At 38.7% G+C, this 23,340-nt stretch overlaps 1 protein-coding gene across 22 annotated transcripts in view; it reads right to left on the reverse strand.

Moving 5' to 3' along the window:
- Positions 1 to 23,340, reverse strand: part of LOC140351099 (neurexin-1a-like) — a 313,779-nt gene that overhangs the window by 265,032 nt on the left and 25,407 nt on the right. For 9 of the 22 annotated variants that reach the window (XR_011925335.1, XM_072436767.1, XM_072436765.1 and 6 more), the window contains exons 3-4: positions 21,234 to 21,263; positions 19,824 to 19,871 (exon numbers count right to left, since the gene is read on the reverse strand). The exons of 5 other annotated variants lie outside the window; for them this stretch is intronic. Coding sequence is in view for 16 of the 17 variants with exons in the window: in XM_072436767.1 (XP_072292868.1) it covers positions 19,824 to 19,871; positions 21,234 to 21,263 (78 nt within the window). In the remaining variant the exon portion in view is untranslated. The remainder of the gene's footprint in view (positions 1 to 19,823; positions 19,872 to 21,233; positions 21,264 to 23,340) is intronic. 8 more of the 22 variants (XM_072436780.1, XM_072436777.1, XM_072436774.1 and 5 more) reach the window with 1 other exon arrangement.

Genomic DNA, 23,340 nt, shown 5'->3' on the forward strand with positions numbered 1-23,340 from the left:
TGGTGGTGAGCAAGAGGACAATCCGAGAACACATGATGATGGTGGGCTCCTGGCAACCACAACCTCTCCAACATTTAGTATTTCCCATTGAATAGTGAACACTTTGACATGGGGTTATTGACACGAGGTACATGACCTTCACTGTGAAATACATATATTTTCCCATTCTTTGTCAGTCAAGCCAAATTATCCTCTCTTTCCCATTTATGTTTGATATATTTAGTAGAGTGGCTGTTGAAATTATTAATGCATTTATATAATTTAGATATTATTCCTCTTGAAAGTTCTGATATATAAGCCTTAACAAAGATTGGGGTCGAAAGGTTATAATGGCTGTTGCGTTGTTATATATCTTGATTTTTCTTTACAAATGGCTATAAAGGTCCTGTTTCTTCAAGCCAAAGGATTCTTTCAATGTATCAAAGCTTTTCATTAGATTTTCTTATACAGCCTGGTAAAAACGTTTATATATTTTGTTATCCAGACCTTAAAGCTTTCTTTTTATAGCTTGTTTCTATTTATTGTTTCCAAAACACATAGATATTCCCCAGAAAGCTAAATATACTATTTTCTGTCACAGTGGCCCAGCAGTACTTTAATGAATGTAACAGTTTATGTAGATCAGGGCCAGCTCTAAACCTGCCTCCGTTTGACTCTTATTTAAAAAAAAACATTTATGACTTTTATCCGCAGTCGACTGCTTTGAAAATATACTTCCAAAGGTCCCTTTAAGTGAATCAGACTTTGAAGCAAACTACAAAGTATTTACTGTAGCAGCAGTCAGAGTGTGTCAGGGTCTCTGCAATCTGCTTGCTAACATTAAATGTACAAGGAAGTCATTTTAATTAAAGGCTAAATTATTAACACCTTTTTTTCAGGATTTCTTGGCCCGTATGCTTTAGAAGAGAAGCGAGGACATGCTGTAAATGATTGTAGCCGGGATTTGAACTCATAATTTACACTATTAACACTTTCGGTATGAATTTATTTCACTTTCCCCCTCATTCTTTATCTAACAACGGGATTTTGAAAAAAAATATCCATCTTAACTGAAGTAGGTTTATCTGGGTCAGCCCTATGTTTCCCCAAACCTGAATTAGGGTTAGGGTTATGATGATATATTTTATGCTGTAAACCAGGGGTCCCCAACCACCGGGCTGGAGACCGGTACCGGTCCGCAATGCGTTTGCTACCGGGCCGCACAAAAACTGGAAATAATCTATCAGTGACAGCATCTTCTCCGACGTAACTTTGGTCTGTTCCTCATGACACTAATAAGCTCGTCTGTGTGTGTATCATGAAAAGCCTTATAGGAAATTGCCAATGAAAATTAAATATAATGGCAAGTATATTATATCTCTGCTCTTGTCCTGCGTGAGAACATAACTGACATGTGCATTATACGTGATCCGTCATCGCGGATGCGTCGCATCAAACACGCTGCTCAAAAGTAGACCCAAAAGCTCGCAAAAATGAGTGAAAAACAAAAGTCTTTGGAGAGCGTTTTTGCAAAGGGGAAAAGGCCAAGTGAGGAGCAGACGAGGAGCCAGAGGGGATTTTGGACACGTCTACTACTTCTACTACTACTTCCTGTGCGCAAAAGATCCATGAACTGCACGTGAATGGATCCGCGACCCATTTGTGATTAAACCGGGCGAATCGAGCATGTGCAACAAGAGGATCAGCTGTTGGAGATTGAAAATGACGGTGATCTTAAACGTATATTTGAGGGAACAACTCTGCTGACTGCCATATTTATCTGATGAGCTTCCACCAGTCAGAAGAACAGTGAGGACACGTGTAACTGTACGTTATGTTACTCCAATTCGGATCTTTTGGAATAGAACACTTAATAATGTACAAACGCGTCTTTTGAAAACAGTTCGCCTTCCGCGCTGAATCGAATGTAAGCCCAAGCCCCGCCCACCTTTGCGCATAACCTGGCACACCGGTCCGTGAAAATAAAACCTACATTATTCTGGTCCGTGGCGCAAAAAAGATTGGGGACCCCTGTTGTAAACCCATACATTTATGCACAACTTTTGGAGCTGTGGAACCTGAACCATTAGCCTTTGCTAGTATTAGCGTAATTTCCCCGTTCATAGAAATGGGGGAACATAGGTACCAGGGAATATCGTTACGCCCCCAGTTTATCACCCTTACAAATCTGGAAATGAATGTATAAGGTAAATAAAATATTTTCCGGCTGTGACTAATGGCAGAAAATACACTTGGGCACGCAAAGTACAGAGGTGATGCATTGGACGAGGTAAATATAAGCAGGAAGCCATTCTTCAGAGCATAGCTGTCCACCAGCTCCAAACATCAGTTCACTTTAAAAACAACGTATATAATGCAATGAATGTAGCACTACATTCATCGCATCCATGTCCATTTAGGTATTTCTGTTCATAATTCAATATGTGCTCCATAATGTGTAAATTTGAATCCCAGGGACGAGGCAGCAGCAGCATTATCACCGGCATTTCCTCATTCAAATCTACAACACCCGAGCCGCTTTGACAGTGAGCAATGGATTTAATAGCCGCAGAACAGCTTGTCAGCAGCCTCCAAAACACCTTAGGAGACTTTTTACTCATCTCCCTGTCCTCTAGGGGATGTGGTGGGCGGGCTGTGGCTAGATTGGAAAATACCAATGTCAACAAAGTGTGTGGATAATGTACATGATTCATTGTGAGAAGTTATGATCCCTTGTTAGGGGCAGTGTGTAAGAGGAAGAGTTCTGTGTCAAGTGTTTACGGTTGGAACTAATAAACAATAGGCTTGTACTGAGCAGACATTTAGTTATGAACCTGAACATGATATATACATGCACAAGAATAGACACAATTTGCAAAACCATGAATAAAAGAAGAACTCTGCAGAGTCACTCTGGTTTTAACTTGCAAAGGGAAGCTGTACCTTGATTATATTCACTCCATAGTTCATAGGGAAATGCTGTTTCAATTTTGAAGAATTTGATCATCTGATTATAGTTATGGATCCAACAAAACATTTGTAACAAAGTAAAAAATAGCACTGTCAATTGACAAAAAAATTCTGATTAATCACACTTTGAAATAATATTAATCAAGATTTTTCCCACACCTCGTTTATGTTAATGTCATTCTTTAAACATAACATAAAACTTTAGAATTTTAAATATTCAAGCATTTTTAATAATTTTATTATTTCACAAATCTGTATAAATTTGTCATTTTAAAAGCATTTTTAACTCTATGATGCCATGATAAATCTGTGTGGTCACATGTTCAAATAAATTTGCATGACCAAACAGGCTTAGTGGGGTCCAACTGGGTGTAACAGGCTTCTATGGTGACAGACAAAGCCATTTGGGTTGGCCTTGCATTTCCGTTGTCCTATAATGGTTTGGATCTTTATTTTCTTCACAGAGCACACGGTGTTCAACTCTGAGCGTCTTTGGTTTGTTTTGCAGTGTGGAGCAAAGCCGCACCGCTATTCACCGTTCCACACTCATAAACACCAGCTAGTGACTAATCTGCACCTGTCCACCTGAAGATGGATATTATGCACATTTCCAGTAACCGTGTGATATCAGCTCTGCTCCTGTGCCTTGCTCCATCGTTTAGGTGAGCCTCCTTTCAGAATCTATAAGAACACATTTGGTCCAAACAGACCGTGTGATTAATGCTGGTTTGCTGTTAGCACCCAGTTGTTAGTAGTGCAGTGCAAACAATGAAAATAACAAAAACTAGAAAATCCATTGAAGCCATTGCTGGAGTGTCTGCGTCTCTCTCTCTCTCTCTCTCTCTCTCTCTCTCTCTCTCTCTCTCTCTCTCTCTCTCTCTCGCTCGACTGGCTCCGTCACAAAATTGTAAAGAATAAAGCCTAAAGAATAAAGCCTAAAGAATTCCGCAGACACTCAATGCCCAAATTCATTTAAATGGGGAAAACTAATACTTTTGAAAATTCAACAATTCTGCAAAAAGTACAAGTTGTTCAAATGTCAAAAGTGATAGCACACGTACTACTGTGAAAGCAATCATAATGAGGTATAACATGTTGAAATCGGTTGATGCATTAAGGAGTTGAAACTGGCTAAATGGAAAATCATGGAAAATATAATAATAAAAAATACGTGAAATACAAGAACATATAGTGTCTGCGTGACATTACGCAAACACTCAATAAGAAGATGTGAAACGCACTTAAACCCATAGCGGAGGAATACATTTGGATAGTGGGGAATACTGAAAACAGATTACACTTAACTACTTCTTTTTTCAAATGTTCACAACAAATAGCATGAAAGTGTGTGTTACTTGATTCCTAATTTCCTACACAACTGTGGTTGAAACCTGTTTGATCAATTGGATTGGTTGCGCTGGTTTGCTATAGAAATGCTAATTACCTTGCTATTTGAAATGCTTAATGGAGTGCCATGCGATTGTATTAAAAGGCTGACACAACACTGAGAATACCTTGCCAACGCCGTTGTCGCGAGAACATGTAGAGCCTCTTGAAATGCACTGCAGTTATACAGCAGAGGGAAGCGAAGCATTTTTAAAAAGAGAGATGAGGTGCTTTGAATTGAGAGTAAAACAATTTTCAGACAATGATATATTTTCAGTAAGTGCTTGGAGTGGTGTGACATAATTTATCTAATAACCTGCTTCTGGGTGTAGCACCGGGTACCTCAAGGCTCCATAGAAATGCATCGAGTGGAGATGCCGGCTTATAAGGACTGGGCTAGAGTGAAACTATGTGAAAGAGGCAGGTCGATGAAAAATCTCCCCTCTATAATTGTCTCCAGGGGTTCAGCAGACAGCTCAGGGCGGTGATGTTATATTTCTAACTTAATGATCGATAAGGTATCTTCAGCTACAGAGCTAATCAGTGACAAGGGCCCAAGATTCTTCAGATTTACAGCACTGTGTTAGACGATACAAACATACAGATGTTTTGGTCCAAATCCCAATCACGTCTTGTCCCGCCAAATGCCTGTGTGACATTTGATCTAGGTTGATGATAATATGCCGACAGTCTGTGTTGGGCGTAAAATGAAGAATGTAATGCAGATGTGGATTTGATAAAGGTCATCTATTTTTCATTCTGTTAAACCGTGACATATGGAAATGCACTGTATCAACATGTTTATAGTGTATCTATGGGCCGTTTTAATTCAAAATATGTCCATTGATGTCCATGTACTGCAACTTTCTCTCAGTTAAGTAATACATAAAAATAAAAGCGAGGTAAGAGTCCTTAACACAATATCTGTATCGATGGGTGAGTGAAATATTAGCACTCTTGCCTTCAAAATGAAAAACTCTAAACTAAATGCTCTACCTTTTAAATTGTCAAAAATCATCAAAATGTTGCCTTTAAACTGAAAGATCTGGGAATTTATGTCTGGCACAAAAAAGCATAAATTGCAGTTTCCTAAAAAGCAAAGAAATTGGTCATTGACAAATTTACAGGCTTTTAAAATGTAAAATAGCACAGGAATAAAAGTGAATGATTGCTTCACAGTGTCTTTTTCTCAGACTATGCAACTACTAAGACCCATGAGGAAAAGACTTACAAAGAACTGTGAATTACCTTCTTTGAGTACGTCATGACTGCGGACCTCTCGGAGAACAAGGGCTCTGTGGCTTTCAAAGCAGATCTGCGGCAATAACTTCCCAGCTCTTCGATCATGCCAAAATTGTCTTTTTTCTTCTCTTATTATCGATTTCAAAATGTGTGGAAATTATAATTAACAATATAATAACAGTCCAACAAGAAGCTGTGCAAACGAAATGACTAAAATGATGGAGGCCACACAAAGCATACCAGCTGGTGTGCCTATATCTTTAAAATCCATACGCCGGCATTTTCATTTTACTTTGAATAGTCCCTGAGAGCAGACATGGATAGGTTTTAGCAATAATACTCAGATAACAGTCAGGATATGAAAGCCCGATCCCCGTCCGCCGCTTTTCAGACAACTCTGTATTGGACTTCTATTTTTAATTTCCTGAGTGTGAAGAGACTATCCTCTGAAACATATATCACTTTTGACGTGAATGGAGTTAGAATTCAATGACGGGTTGCTCGAGCCTATAGTGATGCACTTTGAGATTGTGCAGTATATTGTCCCTTTCATCATCATTTGTGCATATGCAACATACATAAATACACACTGTTTTTTGCCATTAAAAACAACAGACCACGGATTAAGTTGCTCATCTTAACAATGACATAACTGAGAAATGACTAGGCAAAGAGGTTGCATAAAGTTCCATGGATGAAAAGGGTTTATATGTAAAACCCTTTTCTGTATAACCTGGAAACCTTGATTATAAGATAAGATAAGATAAGATATTCCTTTATTGTCCCACATGGGGAAATTTCATTGATGCAACGCAGGTAGATTGACCCTCATGAATGCATGCGAAGCACATGGAAACACAAATTTGACTATTAAACAACAATTTCTTTTAGTTAGACAGGATAGTTTGTTTAACTGCTTTACATGTTTCAGCTACTTCCAGTATTCTTCCATGGAGGCGTGGCAGGATGGTGCAGAGTGGTGCATGTAGGCAGCTTGCACTACATTAGGGAACACTTGCACTCCCTACTGAATGACACTTCTGAGGAAGGCTACTGCAGGTAGCCAAAACATGTAAAACAGGCTAACAAACTATCCTGTCTGATAAAAAGACATTTTAATTTAATAGTTAAAAAATAGCAGACAGGATGACCCTTCACTAAAGACAAATTTGACTTGATTGTTTCTCTGTTCTGACATGAGTGGACTTGCATATTTGAGATTAAGGGGAAACTCTGGACATCTGCCGTTTTCTAAACCATTTTTATTCAGGATTATAATTCTGTAACTGCCAGTACAGTGTGGAAAAATAGCTGTTACTTTCTCATATCAATGCCACAAGAGGACACTTTGGGTCCCTATAAGCAATTCTGGCCTTTTTAGTGCTTAAGAGTGAGTTGTTGAATTGTCATTGCAGTAAATTGGCATCATTTGTCACCCGCCCAAAGCAGCTCAACAAAACCCTTAAACACAAATCACACAGCAAATGGCATGTTTGTTTTAAGCATGACATAACTATAGCACATAGCTCGAAGTAAGTAAGTGAATAGATAACTGACTGAAGATTACGGCAATGGTATTAAACGATTCAGTGTACGGTAGTCATATCTTTTATGATCGGTAATTTGCTTTCTTTCTTTTTTTCTTTATTTGCTTTAGGTCTGTAACTATTTGCTCATATGGATGAAGGTTCTAAAAGCTTTATGAAACAATAAATATATGAATCAAAGAAGGTCCATATTTCATATAAGTTGCGATCTGATGGAGCTGTGGACTGTATATTCTGGCATATGAGACTCTATTTCTATGATTAGATAACGCTGAAACAATTAGCTGTGCAGTGTGCAAGTGCCACTAATCACACGCACGCACATCAAAGCAAACCCTGCAGAATATGGTCCAATTACATAATGTGGCCATATAGGCTTCTATAGGTTAACTACAGCCCTATACATAGCCTGTGCTCGTTAAGGCTATGGGGAAATGCATGAAAACCAAGCTTATAAATTCACTGTGCGGCCTCAATGCAAATAAAATACATTCTGGGAGTCAATCAATGCTTATACTTACAGTAAAGACTAGTGCATTACTCCATTGAAATTACAATGGATAATTTCCCATAAGACCCGGATAAAACTGCATTGTCAAAACCTTAGATGACATGCCATTGTTGAATAATTTAGCAGCATAAGTGCATTTAAACCTTGGGTTCTCATTTTCTACTGACTATTACAGCGCCGGTGGATCAAGTGGTCATGTAATCTACCTCCGGCTTTCTAGGACCCCCCCCCCTCTCTCTCTCTCTCCCTTCTTCGCTATAGAGACGTGAGGGCAATCTGGAGGTGATTTCAATCTGACAAGTCGAGAGGCAAAAGGCAACAACAGGATATGAGAAAGGAGGGAATGGATAACAAGGAGATGGACTAATGATATGGGCACGGGGCATGATTGAAAAGAATAGACTTGATTACATGGGCCTGGTGCAATGTTCTTACGGTATATTTATCTCTTTTGTCGGTTTGGGTCATGTGTGGCTGAAATGGGAAAAAACACAGCTGAGGCCGGCAGAGAGCTTTGTATACTTGCTGTAGCATGGATCAGGGGTTCCCAACCTTTTCAGGCCGGGAACCCCAAAATAACTGTGCAACAGACCCGGGACAGCCACTGCTAATTGAAATTGCAGTCCGAGACAATTTCAAGTTGCAATATTTAAAATTAGGTTTACTTTGCGTTTGTTTGAGTGGCTTATTGTCTATTTAACTGTCTACTAAAATATATTGTTTCCACAAAATATCCATGAATTACTTTTTTTTTTTAATGACATTTTCTGACCCCCAGCTCATGTCTCGTGACACCCCACTTTGGGAACCATTGGCATAGACCACTCGACTACCAGGCTCCTCAGAGTTGCACTTTTAAAGTCCTTGCTTGAGCTAAGTTTTATTGTAATGTAAATGTTGTAAATATTACTGCTATGTTTTAATAATTATGTACAATGAAACAATTAATGTACCCACAAAATATTAAAGGGGACATAAAAGAGAAACTCAGCTTTGACAAGCTTTAACCTTTATACAACAATATTTCCTCCTGATTAGTGTGCTCAAAGTTATATTTTGATTGTTTCATGTTCTGCAACTGAGGCACGAGGAGAAATGTGTGACCTTCCCCCTATCCCCACCCACAGTTTTGATTATTTAAAAATTTAAGACCGCAAGTGTTACATGTAGGGTTCTAAAATGTCATGTTGCCAGTTTTTAAAACCGCTGCCTGTCAAGTGAAATGCCTGAATGAAATTCTCTGTGGTAGGAACAGGAAGTTAATGGACCTGTTTCTATTACTAAGCCATTGATCTGCTTATTTATAATTAAATACTAAATACCCAAAGAAAAGCATATTATGTCTCCTTTAAACAACATTAGATAGTGACGCACAATGCATGCTCCTTAAAAGTGAACTGACGTCTGAGTGTAATCCAATTAGCAGAAGGTACTCATCTCTTTAGGATCAAATTGCAGGGATGTTATAAATTAGTAACTTACTGAGATCTAAGTGCCGCCGTACTTACACTGTAGTCCCAGAGGAAGCCACGTCAGAGCTCTTAATTATAAAAGCAGATGTAATTTAGAGCAAGTATATGAGCAAAATGCTATAAACAGCATTCACATTCAATATAATTAATCACATGTTCCTCGTAATGGTTTGGGAAAGATTAGGGACTTGTTGATGACGAATGTATTCAACTAATGTATTGATTTATTGGAAAATGTATATCTCAAGTAACAAGCTTTCTCAAAAGCTATTTCAGACCATATTCCGTGAAATACCATTACACACCACTGCTTTGTGAGACCATCAAGCAATGGGAAGGGGTTTAACGTGACCCAAAAGCTATGTAGTAAACAAAAGTACTGTGTTTTGATGTGTTAATGTTCCTTAAACAACAGGTAATTTATTACAGTGCTGTGCAGAACACAACTATTGTTTCATTTACCAAGCTACAAAAAGCTAAATTAATTTTCCACTTTTGTTTACCACCGCTATATTATTCTCCTAAAAATAATTGAGCATTTGGCAGTAGTCTATTATTTTCTCCAGGCGTACAGTTGAACAAAGGACATTTATACTCACTTGCCTCACTTAAAATTCACTCCATGATAGTAGTGTTGTATGATTACTGAGCAGGCTGTTGGGTAATCACAAATTCATCTGCCTTTTACTGAATGGGAGCATTGGGGGCTTCATACCTATTTCCACTCTGGGAAAAAAGCCAAGGAAAGCGAAAATGTTTTATATACATCAAACAGGAATTCTGTTAAAGTGTGCTGCAGGCCCCTGGGACATGTTGGTCCTGAGCATAATGACTCTGGTGCAGACCTCCTGAGACAAATTGTCACTGACCCCCATGGATTTCCAGGGCACACTCCATTGGAAATGGACTATTCAATTTCCCACTAGGAGCCATGCCATTTCCTCGCTATGCATCAGGGTGTGGAGAGAGCCACAGTTTAGGCTTTTGGATGGTCTCAGAAGAATTGTGAATGCACAGCAAGTTGGATAACTATGTTTCAAATAGAGAATTCTGTCAATTTTTGCAATGTCTACGTGATGTTAATTCTGGATTTTTTAAAAAAAAGTATTTCCTTTTTGGTATTGATAATAATGCCTCTGATTTATGGTGCATTTCTATATACTCAAAGTGCTTTTGGGCGTTATTCACAACAGTTCCTATTCCTGTAGCCACAGCTGCCCTGGGATGGAAACGTGTGATAAAATGTAAATATATGATTATATTTCTGTGATGTATTTTATCTGCATAATAGTGATGTGACGATATCTGTATATTATCTGCATCATTAGTCTAAGAGAAAAACGGCATGTGAAAAACTGCATTTGTTCGTGTCGTAAAGATGGAGCAGAGGAATGTTTATCCTAGGGAGGGGGTGTAACAGCCCAGGGGAGTTTAGGTAAACATTACCCATGCTTTATCTCTAGGTAAAAATACCAACTGTTGTAAAAGACAAGTGCCTTGATGTGAAGCTGACCAATGAGAATGTGACCCACCTATTCCATAATTTCTAATAAAACCAACCTGCATGAGAAAAAACGTCGTGAGACCACAGGAGGGTCGCCAGGCTACTTACAACAGCCTTGGCGACCCGGCCCGGCAGTTTCTCCCATGCATGCTACACAAAAGTCTGATGTTTCTGTATCGTTTCATATTCTAAGTTGAATTGTGTTCTCTGTGTGTTAAGGAATAGCATTGGTTTATGTCTAATTCCATGACAAAACGTGGCTGCCAATCTGCACCAATGTCCTTCCAAAACGCCAGAGCCAAACTGGTCAAACCAAAGCGCTTTGACAATATTTTACAAAGACGTTTGGGTCTGGAACTAACTCTCTGATATCCAAAGGCCGTGACTGACAGGTGGATTAGCCAATCAGAGAAAGGCATGAGGACAGAGAACATAGACAAATGAAAAAACTGATTTGTTTACGGATTTCTGATGCATCAACAAGCAAAGCACTAAACGCAATTGATTCCAGTATATTTGAGTTGTCTTCTACATTTGAGAAACACCTCTTTGCAGCTGAGGTCCCAAGTTAGGAGGGGTTTTTTTTGACGTCCTTTCTTAATACAAACCTTTCTGTATTCAAACAGAATGTAGGAGGGCTGGGCAGACAACCACATTCATACAAAGGCCAGGTGGTGGAGCTCTAACCTCTAAGCAGTTGGCGCCCACTTCTAATTTTTTTCTCCCATGTTTTTTCTGGCCTTGAGTACTTTCATAAGAGCACAAATTTCCATCACTGAGCTGTCCATTTTTATTGTGTAAGTCATCATCAGTAAACATTTCTTCCATATTCCTACAGACACCCTATAAACATGTATTATAAACATAACATGTCGATTTATGTCCTTCCGATACAAACTAAAGCCATTCCATAGCCTATAATAAAATACATCACTGGAACCATTGAGCAGCCTTCCTCGCTCAATAAAACAGCCATAATGCATGATCTAGGAGGCATAACTAAACAAACAGTCATGCAAAGGGTGCTTTTGAAGTATAAGTGTCTTCTTCTTATCTATTTTCTAGTGAGATTCATCCACTTCCTTCTGTGGGCCAAGAAATAAGAGTTTTTCATCCCTGCAGTAGTCTGGAGCTGGCATTGACCGGCTCTATTGATCCACAGGCAGATCTCCTTGCAGTCCACCTGGGAAGCCAGACAAGCCCTGTTCATATCGATCTGCCTTTTTATTCCAGATTCCCCTTTTCTTTGGCGAAGGGAAAGTTATATGCGTGTCATTGTTGGCTATAAATATTCTCATTCTCACTGTTAGACTTAAAATACCTGTGTGTAATCTCTGTATAATCTGCATGTACTTCAATACAGTCTTAGAAATACTAGGATGAAGGCACTTGGGCTATTTATCTGATTAGTGATGCTAGTGATGAAAGGAAGACTGACACAAAGAAGCAAAACATGTCGATCAAACGCCCACCAAAGACTTTTGATTTATAAAAACAATGCTCCACAAACAATAAATCTAATTTTTTGAGTTATCCTGGACTGCAGATGACCAGGGTACAGCTTCTGTTTTCTATGTCATGGTTTACTCTTATCCATGGGAGAAATTAAAACCATCGCAATAGTGATTAACATTATAAAATGGATTGGACTGTAATACATATTGGTCAAATCCATCTGACGCACATAGTTAAGGACTAATAATCATCATCCAAGTATTATTTTGCATGGATCTCATGTTCTCACATCGAACGGCCAGGATTATTTAACCTTTTGCCAAGGATGGAGGCCTTTTTACAGCTCAAGCTAAGGTAATGGCAACTTTGCAGAATAACGTTTTATTTAGGAATGGTTTATTCATAATCACAGGTCGACAGTGCTTTGTTAAACAGTTTTTCCATCTAGTTTTCATTCAGTTTAGACGCGACCAGCGCTGGACACGACGTTTCAAGATGCATTGCAGGACATTTTGAGTGCATTACTTTGTTCGCCTGTGGGACTTTTTGTCACACTAAAAATGGCATGACCCCTAAATAGTGCCATTTGGACACAGCTAATGTCCTCAAAATGTTGCATAACAGGCAGTTGAAACACATAGATCCAAATGTCTCCCCCGAGTTCAATTGTTATTTCCCCTTTCTTTTTCTTTTTAATGGGATGTGTGTAATACATTACTAATGTAGTCTGTGATTACACCCGACAACTTCCAGGGTTATTACTGATGTAAGTCCTGGAAATGACCAATTCCATTATTACAAACTGTAATAAAGGTGTACTACAAGTAGGGATGTCCTGATTTCAAACTTTGGGTAACGATTATTGTGGGGAAAAACATGACAATTTAACAATTATGTGTTATATCTTGTGTGAAACTAATCACAATTTCTTAAGTTTGTGAATAAATGTGACAAAAACAGCCAGATAAAAAGTACTTTATATTTAGATGTATTTATTTAAACTATAGATTGAATTAAAACCACTTAATTTTGCTTTTAAAATTATTATTTTTAGTTCTTAAAAACGCTAGATGCAATGGCATCTTAAAGATGTAATCAAGATCTACAAAATGTAACACATGACTCCATATACTATACTATATCAAGGTTACAATCCTTCATCAGTCACAGATAGATTAACTTTTGCTTCAGTCATTTTTTAATATGATGCATTTACTTTTAATTTAGTACATTTTTGCTCCTGTATCTGTACTTAACAACAAAAGTGAGTGCTTCTTCCACCTCTGATGTTGTGACCCCAGATTACAGAGACATAGACATATTAAATTTGTTGGTAATAAATTTTGAGTAACATCAATGTTTTAAACCTCTAAAGCCAATTTAACCAGGCCTATTATGACCTTCAGTTTGTGTAAGCATAGCCGGCTATTCTCATGTTCAGAAGTCAATACACATCTAATGTAACCTCTCTGTCCTGTCTTGGCCACACCGCACAGTGCCACAGGGCCATCACCGCCGGCTACAAACAGTGTAATTGTACTTGATGGGTCACAGAGGCACTTTACTGCTCCAGAGATGGGAAAAACACACTTCTACTTCTCGCAGCTTAGGAAAAAAGACATGAAATGGCCCCTAGTGATGTTTGTGCATCTTGACAAGGTGGATTGGCAAGGCTGCTGTAAAGCGACAAAGATTAGTACATTACATTCAGGTCCTATGTGGGATATAAAGAGCATAACAAGCTTTTAAAGTCGACGAAGAAGCAAGAAGAAAGTGGTAGCACTAAAGATGTTTGTCAGTTGTGGTGGAACAATAGCAGAAGAATTTCACACAGATTTTGAGAGCTGTTTATGCATTAAATGTAATGATTTTGATAATAAACTGCAATGATTTTCAGTCAACAGTAGCAATTCCAATAGATTTCCTCTCGAATTTGAGGTGTATATTTTGGGCTGCTCAAAGCTCAGGCTTAAATTCCAAACTTTTAGGCACTATGAACATGCTAAAATAACCCTCAAAAATATAATCAAGTTACACTTGTTACACTTACCATATTTTCTGCACTATAAGGCGCACTTAAAAGCCTTTAATTTTCAAAAAAAATGATAATCCAGCGCCTTATATATGGATTCATTCTGGTTTTGCTTACTGGCCTCAAAGCGATTTTGTGTGGTACACGTTTTGTTTCGCTTAATGCGCCTTATAGAACGGTGCGCCTTATATATGAAAAATGATCGAAAATAGACCATTCATTGACAGTGCGTCTTATGATCCAGTGCGCCCTATAGTGCGGAAAATACAGTACAGCACTTTTTTGTTACTTTCCACCACTGCACAACACTAAATAATGTAAAATGAATCCTCTTCCTTTTTCAAGATTTCATAAATAAGACCAATGCCATGACTTGAAAAACCACACGTCATGTTCAACTACAAAGATTGAGCCGCGGCTCTGTCAGTGAGCAAGTGTCTGCACGGGAACGATCTTGTTGTGAGTTGTTGCTATCGTCTGTTTTGATCAGCTCTATTTGACCTGCAGCTAATTAAAGCCGGCTACTGCGATCACCTTTCATACGGCCATGTTACAGCGTTACATAAGGCCACTATCACACTGTCAAAACCATTGCCACGCTAGGGCCTTGTAAATGAGACTAATCAGGGAAGAAAATAAATCTTTTAGCTGTCCAAAACCAAATCTAAACCAAGTTTAACCCTAGACTAGATCTCGATTGGTAATCAGTTGGATCATCAATTAGCATAGCAACTTTATTTGTACATGTTAACCTTTCTGGGGAGTGTCAATAAATGTTACGATGCAAGTTTAGCATTTACCCTTGAACTGACTTATGCAAGCCTGGTCTGTGCAAGTCAGTGCTCACCAAGTGCATGTTTAGTGAGAATTCAATACGACAAATGGTCAGATGGTTGTCTCAGATGTCTATTTTTAACTGACATTTACAGATAAGCTGCTACAGATCGTCCTGTTTGAATAACTGAAGGTGCTGAGTGAGGAATTAGCTTTATAATGAAGCCTGGCCGTTTACTTGCTTAACTATTCAAAAACAAATCTTTGCTAAACTTCTTCTTGGGAACCTCTCAGCAAATTTTAGCATAGAAAGTCAGGGCTGAGCAAAACGTTGACAGTTGCGAGATAATGCCTGGGTAAACACTTTTCTCCCCTCTCGGTTTTGACTTAAGAAGAATGACTGAAAATGCGTTCCAGCTCAATTATAGTGCCAGTTTGAAATCCGTAGCTGGAGATTAATGTTTCATCCAATAAAAGACTATACAAAAGAGGCTTCAATATATTTATGAACAAAAAAGTTGAGTCAAAGTGCAATGCGGTCTGATAAACAAAATCCACGCAGCTAACATGAAGGTTGAAGCTAAAGGTTATTTCAGGTCTCAATACATAATCTTCCGTATGTTGGCGCACAGGCATCGGAGATAAACAAAGAAAGCTCATTCGCATGCACCTGGATCTCCCTTCACTCTCACCGGGATGAGCCTCTCACACCAGATGGCACTGATGTTAGCCATATGCTTCCAAAAGTTTGCTTGTTTAAAATTCTGAGTCAGCTTCTGTAACATTTATCCATGCGCTGACATTTGACATAATGAGTGTGCAGATAAGAGGTGACAGTAAAGTGTTAGAATGTGGAAATAGGATGGCAGGGTTGTTGGTTTTGTCCGTCCACTAACGGAACATAGCATTTACTTTATGTCAATGGGGGGAAATATGATGTTACAGCTGTTCTATATTGTAAAAAGGTCAAACATATATGCCACAAATGCTGTCTAAAAGATGCTGCTTTGGACCTGTATTTATAGTAATTAAGAGCCATGTTTCGACTGTTCCTTGTGCCCCAGACCGATTGATTTTGGAGTGTCTCAAGCCACTTCTATTAATGGCGGAATGGCATTTCCCTGGCTCCCAGGGCTCTGCTACATGAGCAGCTGACATCACCCATCCAGGTTTTCAGAATAAACCAAATCTACATCATACCTGAATATTTCTCCTCATAAGGCCAAGCTCTGCTATTTACAAAAAGACGTGTGGCTGAGAGAAGTGGCTAAAGCAATAAACAAGATAGTTTATAATCATTTTTTCTGCATTAATTTAATTCCTCTGCGCCTCAATGCAGCATTTTCACGTTGAATTAAATGCACTGGGTTTTGATGGACTTCGATGCTAAGTTGATGCAGTATGCACCGGATATATATATATATATATATATATATATATATATATATATATATATATATATATATATATATATATATATATATATATACACGATATATAAATTATTATCATTTTGTATTTATCTGCTTTTAATGTTCTTTTTCAATATAATCTGTGTTCTCTCTTGTCCAATCATAAAGCATTCCAGGAGCAAAAGGCGAGCCAGCACCCTCTGGAAGCAAGCAACATTCACTGCCCTTTTCGGACCCCAGTACTTATTGCAGTGAAGACACTTTCGAACCATTATGCTCCACTCTGAAGTGAGCCCAATGGAAATGTGACTGAAGTGTATTTTCTCCACCTTACTCCATCTTGCATACTTCTTTACAGAATAGTATATTACCTTGCCCTACAGTGATTCAGCAAGTTCAGAGTGAAAGGTGTGACAGGTTTATTTCTGGTAGCCCGAGGTTTCAATACACATGTATTTGCATGTGTCAGCGCTCGACATGTAAATTAGAGCTGTTATGTATACAGTATGTGGCTCACAAATTGGTAAATTAAATGGCTGAAGTGGATATCAAGCACTGCTCTTTACTGGAACTGGCCCTGCTGAGTTTCAAGAGCATTTGCAACAACAACTGAAATGTACAAAATACTGTAGATGTAGAAGAATAGCAAACACTACTATTATTAAAGCAGATTTTAAGGGGCTGTCCCCAATTGAACCACGTGTGAAGAACGAATGGAGCAAAGGGAGTTGTTTTTTTCTGCACTGAAGAATTAAAAGTCAGCTACAGACCCTTTAAGTCAATATGTTAGACAGAAATTGCCTCGATTTACTGTACTTATTCCAACACATTTGTTCTCAGCATGTAGCATTGCACTTCTTATCAAAGCATATGTAGCACAAATGAGGAAGCTGAAAAACCTCCTGAGAAATGGAAGCAGGCCCAAATCCTCGAAATAGCTGTCATTTTTTTCACGTTTTGTTAATTTTTTTTCCCTGTTACACCACAAATCCCAGGTGTTTGTGTTCCTGTACCAGTGGGAGTGTTTTCAGTTCAGACATACATTTAATTTGACATGTGAAACTGAGTACACAGCGAGAAAACAGCTTGGGAGAGGGAGAGATTAGCAGCCTGCTCGAGTCAAATCCATGTAATGTGCGTGTTCTAATGAAACGGGACCATCTCCATCTTTAGACGACGAAAGCAATTACATTAGAAAGTACACTAATTTACAAATAGCCGGGCTGTACCTGTAAGCTGCATGCGCGGGCTTCCCTTAAGCTCCAGAACGGCACTTTATCCTGATGACAGCAATTAAATACCCTCGTGATTTGTGCTCCAGAGATATCACTACGCTATGCTATGCACTCCAAACAGCGTAGCATTTTAGCCTCAATGGAGCTGCCATGAGAGTTTACAAGTGGCAGAGGGGCTCCTAAGGGGTGCCATGAAACAGCATTTTATAAATCTTGGCGGTAAACACATGTGCGATGTAATACGTTAGACTACATTATCTGTCTATCTATAGGGAGACAAGGTTGTGGTTACAGTGAATATGAAATGACTCTGAGAGGAGCACAAGAAAACACAGGGGACAGAGGAGCACAGCCCAAATTAGAAACGGGTGCGATACGTATAAGTCACATTTGTGCCTCCTCAGCATCTCTCAGACTGTTCCCGCGGCTCTCCTTCTGCCACACTCAACCTGCGCCACTGTACTATATAAAACATAATGGCTTTGGTGTGGGGCAGTGAAAATAACAGCACCAGTCGACTTCATACATCTGTAAACACATAAGGAGTGCTTTGATTTGCTTTAGATTAGGCGTGTGTACAGTGATGGTATGTTTGCGGCAATGTTTTCACTCTTAAACCACAGCCGTATTCCTCTTTTTTATTTTTATTTTCAACTTTTGGGCTGTGTTTGCGCTTTCAGACACGCCAAATCAAAATTTAAACTAAACACGAAACTGAACATGGACTAGACATGGACAAAACCAGCTAGGACAGGACCAAATGAAGGCTACATCAGGACTAAATAATGAACATAATAACCCCACCTGCAACATTTGGAAATTTGTTCTACTCTGAACACAATACAGCAGCCTAATTCATCTTCATAGTTCGATAAAAGGATTACGGTGTGTCTATTTCTAAAGCTTATTCAACATCAATGGGACGTGTATTTTTTTTTTTTTTCGAATTTAAGGCATTAGACTAGTTCTCACAAAAGAACGCTGAACTTAGCAGCCAAACCTTCAACCAAACCTCCACGTACAGAAATCTGAGGACATATCACATGTATCAGCTCAAGCAGACTTGTTAATCTTCTGAGACATATTTGACTTGGTGTGATTGTATGTTTAACAGCAAAGTGTTGTGTCACGCTGATCTGGGTGAATCATCAGCGTTGTTGAGATGTGACTGTGAATAAAACAAAAAAACTTACCTTGCACGAGTAAAAGCAGCAGTTCATTAAAATAAAATAAAATAAAAAAACGTTGACAGGGGAAAGTGTGCAGACTTCCAGTCTAATATTTTTCATTGTGATTGTGATTGTATCAGAAAGAGCAAATATGGGGATAGTGTAAGTGGAACAGTGTGCAGGATAGAGACTTACCTTTTTGTCGATGCTTCAGATTCAGAAATTATAGAGGCGTTGACATGACAATCATTTCAAATAGAGGAAATCGTTTTAAATGTCGAAATGCAAAGGAGCAAAAGCAACGGTCTAACTTATAAGAGCCACAACGACAGCAAGCGAATTAATAATGTAGTCTAGGCAATGACAAATATGCAATGGTGGCTAAAATTATATCTTTTCCTTGTATAATGTAGCAGATATTGATTGCAAAAAAATCAAATAAAACAAAACAAAACAAAAAGACACTAATTTCATCTTTCCGTCCATTGTCGTGATGGGATCTAGTAGTTGGCCTAGCAACAGAAAATCTTAAATTAGAGGATTGAAATGTCTACTAATACGACCATCTATCTATCTATGCAATTACCTCATTCATTGGTTTCTATGAATGCAACATTTGAAGGACTTTATCCCATTCAAATATAAAAAAAATAAAAAAAATTGTGAATCGCTACGGCAACGTTCCTAATCTTTCATCTTTCTGAAACCAATGGATTGACATGATTCGGCTGCTAACTGTGAGCCATCTTCAAAACTGTCCCGCCCAAAACATATGGTAATTACAGTACATCTCCTCACTTATTGTCTTTTAAACGAACCAAAGTTTAAAAATATACTGTTGTTGTGTCCTTGGGCAAGACAGATCACCTACCTATAGTGAATGTCTTTTTATTAATGATTAGTTGGAGAGATTGTCAGAATGTGTAACGACACTACGGATACGCAGAAGGATGCAGCTTATTGCAAATTGTGTTTGAGTAAAAAGTGTCACATTTTCTTGAATAAACATGTCTAATAATTTTGGCCACCACTGTTTTTAAGACTTTATGTAGCATATCAGCCAATACGAAAAGCATGAAAATATATGTAGCAGGATTGTTATGCTATTTTAAGCTATAAGTAATAAAGTTTTTACCTTGAATGCTCAGCAGGGACCTGAGAAGCCAAGATTCCCCTCTCTGCCCTGAGGAGGAAAGTCAGCAAAGAGCAAAGATCAGAAGTCCACTTACCCCATGAGGGAGAACCAGCGCCTGGGGGAGGGACGCCCACTACCATCCACCCCAAAACACACAGCCATTTATGGGGACAAAACGCTGGTGTTACCCCTGGGTGATGGTGGAGGTGGTGGTGCGGTATCAGAACTAGAACTGTGTCCCCATACCCATGTGAGGCTCATTTATAATCATGCACCAAGCGGAAAGGAAAAACAGGTGGTTTCAGCAATGCAAAAAGCACCTACCTTCAAACAATACAGTTGAAAATACAATTAGACAACCATTGAGAATGAGGATTCAAAGCCAACACAGTGTGGTTAGGATGGATTAAAAATAAAAGATAGTACCTTTGTTTTTACCTATAAGGTTAGGTGAAATGTTCCATGAAGAAAGCAGAGTCCAGACAAAAAGGAGAGACACCAATAAGTGCCTAACAGGAAAATAGGGAAAGGATAGAAGCTTGATGGCAGCAGAGGCGTGCAATGGAAATATGAGGACTTTTGTTGGCAACATTTGACATCCCATCTCCTCTGCAGAACTGGGATATGCACACATATAACATCTCGTCTGCACAATATTATTGCTTTTTTATGTTGTAACAAAGGCTGTCATCTCTCATTCATCCAGAAGTGGTCCATGATAAGAAATGTTTCAAAGATAGTCATCTGGACTCTGTTTTAAGAGATCAAGGCGTTTTGACTTCTGTCAAAAGTAATTTTCATGAAAATTATACCTTTGAAACCTTTCCAGAGAAAGATATTTTATTATGGTTATTATTAAGATATTTATATGCAGATATTTATCTTATCTTATCTTATTTTACATTTCTTGGTAACATGCCTTGATAAATCTTGGATTCAAGCCTCACACATGGGCTCACCAGTCAAAACTAGGACATACAATATACAGAGGATATTGTGCAGCCCATATATAAAATGAAGACATGCAATGGTGCAGCAAATGCGGATCAGCTTAAAAAATTCAGAAAGCCATATCCAACAGCCTCTTTCCCATGTTAATGTGCTTTTAACCACATAAGTATAAAAAACATAAAAATGTACCATCTAAATGAATAATTAAAGACAATGTGAGTCGAGAGATCACAGCTATTCAGCAGAGGAGACGGATTGAAACCAAATGAGTTTAAAATGGGGTCATACTGTATGAAAAAGTCACTGCATGGCAGAACCAACTAGGTCGCTCAGAAAAAAAAAGAAAGAAAAATGGCTGCCGATATGAGAAGCTTCAAGCCTGGAAATACACAGAGAACTTGGGAGGGGACGGCGGAAGAACGGGAAGAATAACAAGGAATAAGGAAGTTTAGCTCATACCTTGGTCGCCCATCATCAGGTGTGCCAGACCTTTAAGGAAAACAAGAGTACAGTCAGCAAGGGATCATGGGGAAAAAGCTGAGGGCATCTGACTCGTGCGAGAGTAGATGCCAGCGTTACAACTTGGGAGGTGCTGGAGAGAGTGGGGCAGGGGTGAGTCAAGGGAAGCGGTGCACAGACAGGGGTGTAGTGATGAGCATGTGGTCAACCTCGAGACAGTTGCCATGCCTCATCATCAACTTACTAAAGACATTTAGAGCTCTTTAAAGAAGCCCACTTGTCCTCTCCAATAGAAAAAAACACAGCAATACAGTACAGAAATAGCCTTGCGTAGACAATGGTGGCTAATGTCCTAGAACACATTACTACAGTATATTTAATTAACAAGAAGTGCATAGCTTCCATTTCTCTGACCCAGATTATATGGGGAAAAAAACAACATGGCGCTCTCCACACAGCACTTTGAGGTTGGTTGAACTTTAATAATATCTACCATTACAGAAGAGGAGCTCGTTCAGGTGAGTAATGCGAGTTGTTAGTTAATGGCAATAATGAAATTCAACAGAGCATTTAAAAGCTGATTGTACTTTGCAATTTGTTTTTCATTAGTTTCTATGATAATATCACTGGCAATTAACGGAATGGAGGAAGTCAACATAATGGGGAAATGTAATTGAAGATTCTGTGAGCAAATTCTCCATCTACAGCCGCAACAATACTACCAGTACTACCATTACTACTATTACTCTTACTGCGCCCAGTTCTGTACACAATGCATGCCACTTAATTTACATTTTAAGAGCCAACTTTGCAACAATGATTGAAAGTATATTTTCAAAGCTAATGTATTATCACATTATTTTACATACTTCACTTTCATTTACTTCATCCAGTATTCATGCTGCATTCCACTTGTCATTAGAGGACGCTCTTTCCTACTTGGAAATTTAGGCCACCCTTTAGAACCCCTTATTAATCCGAGTTAGACAATCCACCATGGTTCGCTGCGTTTGGACGAAGTTTGATATCCGACAGTTAAAATATTGTTAGTTCTTGTGTTATTTCCACCCGCTGTGTGTGGATCTGCTCCTGTGCAGCAGCTGAGCCTTTACCGTTATAAATGTACCGTTAGGCTAATGTTGCTAGCGTCTACACAGAGCTGATGACCAAATTGTAAATGTAAAAAACAATGTCCGGGTTAATAAATGTACTTAAATGGATCTGTATTTTGGCCGATTTCTATCACTTTCGTTATTTCTATTACTTGATTTGAGTTGTTACAGCTCATTGTATTTCCGACTTGACAACTGGAACACAGAAACTGAAAGAATACGAGTTACCACCTCTGAGGAGAAATGGAACGAACCATTAGAAATAACTTGGTTCATGCTCATTTCCAGAGGGACTGAAATGATGATGTAGCTCTGGTTGCCACGATAATGTGTAAACTTCTGTTGCTATGAATAGGCCTTTGTTTTTCTTAACAGCTTTATGTGTAAGATGCAACACAACCCAAACTATTATCATAAACCTAACCTTACCCATAATTCTGTTACAAAACCTTACCAAGCCCTAACCTTAATGTTCCTTACCCTGTTTCTGCATGTTTTCAGTTTGAATGACCAATCACAGTCAAGTGTCCCTCCATAGCTTACTATCTAGCATTGTTCCAATAGCTTACACTGTGATTTTAGTTGCGGCACCCATTGTTATTGAATAAAGCATATCAAAACATCATTTTCATACATTGCAGCAAAATGTGAGTTGACACAAAGCCAACTACAAGCAGATACACATTCAAATTTCAAGGGAAATCAAAACAGTAACAGCAACCTGCATTAGTTTATGGCATGACATAGATGAAACAAGTCGTCTTCCTGAGTCAGACTTACACTTTTTTACCTGTATGAAAACAGAAAAACATGCCCAGTGATATAATACCCACCTTCGTTGGGGTCGTCTTCTGAAGCACGGACAGGCAGAGGGAGAGAGAGGAAACACTCATTAAGCCGCATGCAGACAGAACAGGGCCGTTGCATGTCGTCAGCATGCAAGGCGTAACATCACATGCAAGTGACCCATTGTATCCCCTTCAGGAGCGACTTTG

This window comes from Eucyclogobius newberryi, unplaced genomic scaffold, assembly GCF_026437365.1.
Source record: "Eucyclogobius newberryi isolate DKJ021-1_F unplaced genomic scaffold, fEucNew1.0.hap1 SCAF_8, whole genome shotgun sequence".
Lineage (NCBI taxonomy): Eukaryota > Metazoa > Chordata > Actinopteri > Gobiiformes > Gobiidae > Eucyclogobius > Eucyclogobius newberryi.